Below are 5,655 nucleotides of genomic sequence, written 5' to 3'. Positions count from 1 at the left end.
TTTTTTTTTTTTTTTTTTTTGTTTTGTTTATAATTATATATTTATTTTTTTTTTTTTTTTTTTTTTTTTTTTTTTTTTTTTTTTTTTTTTTTCCTTGGGTATTGCAAAATATTTATTCCACTTTTTCGCTAGCTGCACCTGAAAAAAACGAAGACCATTCTAAAGCTTCGATAATAAATAATTGTTTCCTTAAAGAAATATTATGAGGAAGTGTATGATAAATTATAAATTTGTGAAAGAGTGATATATATGGTCTTAACTGTGAAATGTTTTTTACAGATGTAATAAATTTAAAATGTTTATCTAGTAATGTATTATAATTTTCAAACTTTTGTTTATCAATTAATTTCATTTTAATTTCTGGTAAGGATTTATGTTTGATATTACTTAGAATCATTTCAATAGCTTCTTGTGTTATTTTTAAATATTTATCATTGGATATTTTAATTTCTCCTGTTCCAACATTTTCATTATTATTATCAACTGAAAAATCATTATTTTTGATTCTCATTTTTTCAGAATTATTATTATTATTATTATTATTGTTGTTGTTATTATGTTTCACTTTATTATTATTATTAACAGATGCTTCTAGTTCTAGATTATCCAATGCATTTTTATCTACATTAATTAAATCAGATAATTCATCTTTTTCCTCATTACGTAAACCTAATCTGTCATTTAATAAACATTCATAATCATCATGAACATTTACCTTTTCAAATGTTTTTCTACAATATATAGCTTTTTCCCTTGCTTCATAAAATCCAAGTTCTTCAATAGAAAATTTTTTATGAACAACAAAAGTACTAACCCAACTTTGAGACAATTCATCATATCCAACACCTTCACATCTTGGTAATTTTGCAGCTTTTTTTATGTGAGAAGTACCATTGACTTTTATTTGATTCCATCTATTTCTTGGTTGAATTTCTGGTAAATTAAATAGTTTTTCAGCTTGTTTCCTACAACTAACTGCTCTTTCCCGAGCATTTTCAAATCCGTATTGACTAATAGGGAAATAATGTTTATGATATTTTCCGTCAATTTTCCAATGTGCAATCCATCTTTGTCTATTCTTATCAAAACAAACACCTCCAACTCGTGTTATTTGAGATACTTTATTTAATACTTCTTTCTTTTCATCATCAAGTATTTTACTATTTCTTTCATGTTTCACTTTACTTCTTTTTTTACTAATTTTTTTTTGAACTCCTGGTTCTAAATGTTTATTTTGACCATCGGAACTATTTCTTTTTAATTCGAAAAAATTCGGTTCAAAAACATCCATCCCTTCTTCTTTACTATGTTCTTGCGTACCATTCATATCCAAATCATTTCCATCATACATTATGCCATCTTTTATTTTTCCTGTATCATTTATAGAATGATTGGATAACGGTTCTTCATTCGTACTGTATGAATCTTGATTACATCTATTCTCAATATGATTCTTATTGGTTGTAGTTTCCATATATGTGTTTATATAATTATTTATATTATTATATACATTATCATCTGCATTGCAACTTATACTATTATTATTACTTACATTATTATTATTATTGTTAATGTTACTTGTAAGCCCGTTTCCTCTGTTAATCATATTTTCATACATAACACTTCCATCTTCTGGTATTATAATATCGCATTTATTATTTGAAACATTCGCATTATTAAGAGTTAATCCTTCGTCATGATTCATATAACCATTATTACAATTATCATCATATCCTTCGTTATTACTATTATTTACACTCATGTTACAACTGTTCTCAAAATAGTTAGTACTAATTTCACTCTTATTTGTAGTATGATTACCAATGTTTTTATCGTATTTAACAGAATTAATCATATCTCCTTCTATTATATCTTTTTTCAAATCCTTTTCATGATTACTATCTTTTTCTTCATATTTATAACTATCATTACTATTATTATACTCATCGTTATCTTCATCATTATCTTCCATTTCTTCGTTATCACTCATATTATCATCATCATTATTATGATTGTTATCATCTTCATCATCCTCTACTTCGTCATCATCATCATCATCATTATTATTATTATTACTACTACCATTTCCATCATTATTATTATTATTATTATTATTGTCCTTATTATTGTTGTTGTTATTATTATTGTTACCATAATTATTATTATTATAATTATTATTATTATTGTTATTATTATTATTATCACAATTCTCATCATTATTATTATTATTGTTATTATCATCTCCATTATTATTACTATTATAGCTACTGTTACTATTATATCCATTATTATTATCTGTACTATCATTATACCCACTATTATAATTGTCACTACTTTCGTTACTATATCCATTATTGTTATCATAGTTATAATTACTACTACATCTTTTAATATTTGTATCTTTTCCAATGTTTCCTAAAAGGTTATAAATACTTGTGGCCGTTGGTTCTTCTTCATCGTTATTTTCATTTCTCATAGAATCCATTTCACTGTTAAAAATATTACGGTCATCAGGATTTATGGATTCCAATGTTTTCTCAAAATGAGTATTATTACTTTTACTACTATTATTATCCATAGAAATAGATTCCTTCATGTTTTTACATTTCATAATCATATCATCCTTATTATTAAAATGATTATTAATATATTTAATATTAATACTATATATATTTTCTTCATTTTCATGATAATTATTATTATGATTATCCCTCGTTAGGTTTATTTCATTCATATTTGAATTGTCTTCCCACAACAACCCTGAAAAATTATTGAAATTGATTTCCTCCTGATCCCTATTATCATACATCCCTTTAATGTTTTCCATTATGCCCAAATGATTTTCAATTAATTCCAATGGTTGTTTATTTTCCAAAATATAATTTTCAAATCCACTTTCAAAATTATTATTATGATATATACAATAGTTCTTCAGGTTTTCACCTTGTTCAAATATATTTTTGCTGCTACCAATAATATTGAATGAAGATGATTTCTTTACATCACTAAAGGAATTTATATATTCCACAAATTTTAATTTATCATAATCCAAAATATTTTCAAAGCAAGGAACACTTTGGCTATTACCATTAGAAATACCACTTCTATTAATAATAATATCTTTATTATTATTGTTTATATTAGTCATATTACTCATATTCTTCATATTATGAACACTTGGGAGATTATTTTGAATATTCGGATAAAGTCTGTCCTCAATTATCCTATGCATATAGTCCTCATATTGGGAAAATTGGATAGCTAAATTTCTGGATTGGTGTCTTCCAAATTTTTCATATGGAAAAACAGATATAACTGTTTTATTGCTACATTTATCCAACATGGCGAAAAGATAAGCATTTAATTTCTCCACAAAGAAGCATCCAGAAATATTATCAGAAGATAAGTTGCCGATTATAAAATTAGAAAAAGCATTATTATTATTATGATTATTATTATTATTATTATTTCCTAAATAATTAAAAGTAGGCTTAAATATAAATGATGAATCTTCTTCATCATACAAATTTTTATCCATATATTTAGATTCATCCAAATGCCACAAAGGATTTCCTCTTTTTTCGGATTCCATATATTGTTTTAAAGCCTCATTATTTTCATTCAAAAAAGATAAATAATCTTCTTTTTCTTTAATCAACAATCCTTGTAGATTATCTTCATCATCTATCTGTGATGATCTTTTAACTGTTGATTTATATTTTGTTCTAAAACTTTCTTTCTTATCACTATTTTCATTATCTATTCTTCTACAATACTCAAAATGTTCTGCTTTTACTAATAAAATAAAAACAGATATATCATATCCTAAATATAATTCTCCATCAAGCAAAAATGAATAGACCAAATCATAAGGAACCTTATTCAAGTTGATACTCAAATTTGAATAGCATTTTAAAAAATTCAATAAATCTGAAGATACGTATATAGATTTATTCTCCAAAGTTTTTATGTCTAATAAATTTACATATTCCAAATTATTATATAAGCTTTTTTCCTTTTCTTCTTTCAAATTCTCCAACTCTGAATATTTTCCAACAGGAGTATTTATATTATGATACTCTACTACTAACACCATATTTTTCTTTCTTATTCTCCCTTTCTAATATGTCTATGAGAATATTTATATGATGTACTTAAATATATATATATATATATATATATGTGCAATTTTTATTATTAAACACAAGGAAATAATAATAGAAATATAAATTAAAAAAAAAAAAAAAAAAATTACAAATTCATATATACATATATATAAAGATACATATATATATTTATACAAATAATATAATATACTTATCCTTTTATTTATTTGGGTAAGAAAAAAAAAAAAAAAAAAAAAAAAAACATATGATTTATATAATATTAAATAAAATATTCATATAAACCATTTTCATAAAAAAAATAAAAAGGCTATATTCACAAATATGTGTCCATATATTAATATTCCTATATATATATATATATTACATATATATAATTTTTTTTAACTTAAATAAATCTATATGTATAACAGCATAAATATGAAAAAAAAAAAAAAAAAAAAAAAAAAAAGATAAGAATTAAAGAAATTCACATTCCTTTTATTCATTTCTTTTATTTTTTTATCTTTCTGCTTTCTTTTTCTATATTCAATAACATATGTAACACATTTATTATTTAAATAAAGTGAATATTAATATATATATATATATATTATACATATATATATATATATATAGAGAGAGAAATATATATACATATATCATATAAATATATATACATAAATTTAAGATAATTCACAAAAGATTAAAAATAAAATTAAAATATTAAATGATTAAATAAGGAATATTTTACTCTATTAGAAAAAAAATTATGAATAATAGAAAACAATATCTATATAATTTTACCATAAGAACATCATAAATATAATATACAGATCCATATATATTATATGTAACAATATATTATATATGAATATAAATATGTATTATATATAATATGTTCTCTCTACCTAAATATATAAATATATATATTTGAGAAACAGTATATATTACGAAACAAAAAAAATATAAAAATTAAAAAAAAAAAAAATACATAATAATATATATATATATATATATATTATATTATAAAAAAATAATTACAGTTGTATTCTTCCTTATTTTCACATGTGTCTACCTATATATATGAGTTTATATTATTAAATATATAAAAGTACATTTATGTATAAATATGTAAAAAATATTATATGTATATTACGTTTTATAAAAAAAGTTTATAATGTAGAAAAATATGGATAATAAAATACTTACGAAAATAAGATATAATACATATATATATATATATATATATATATAAAGAATATGTATGTATATATATATATATATGTTAAATATAGTAATAGAAAAATATATATTTCACAAAATATAAAAATAATTATATATATATATATATATTATACCTTGGACAATTTAATAAAAAAAAAAAAAAAATACTAGTACGTAAAATTATATAAATTATTAAGAATGAATGCATATATAAAAAAATATTAATATATATATATATATATATATATATATATATATATGTTTATATGTATAAAATTATGAACATGTAAATATATTATAAAAAAAAAGTATCCCAACAGTGTAA

General features: G+C 21.0%; 1 protein-coding gene across 1 annotated transcript; it reads right to left on the bottom strand.

Annotated features, from left to right (window-relative positions):
* Nucleotides 1-112: 112 nt before the first annotated feature.
* PRSY57_0727100 (transcription factor with AP2 domain(s), putative) lies at nt 113-4,096 on the bottom strand (the record flags this gene model as incomplete). Its single annotated transcript, XM_012906924.2, has 1 exon — nt 113-4,096. One exon carries the CDS (start codon nt 4,094-4,096, stop codon nt 113-115), a length of 3,984 nt encoding a protein of 1,327 aa, XP_012762378.2.
* Between the last annotated feature and the right edge of the window lie 1,559 nt (nt 4,097-5,655).

Source organism: Plasmodium reichenowi, chromosome 7, assembly GCF_001601855.1.
Source record: "Plasmodium reichenowi strain SY57 chromosome 7, whole genome shotgun sequence".
In the NCBI taxonomy this organism is placed as follows: Eukaryota; Apicomplexa; class Aconoidasida; order Haemosporida; family Plasmodiidae; genus Plasmodium; species Plasmodium reichenowi.
This window is presented reverse-complemented; position numbering and strand designations above follow the sequence as displayed.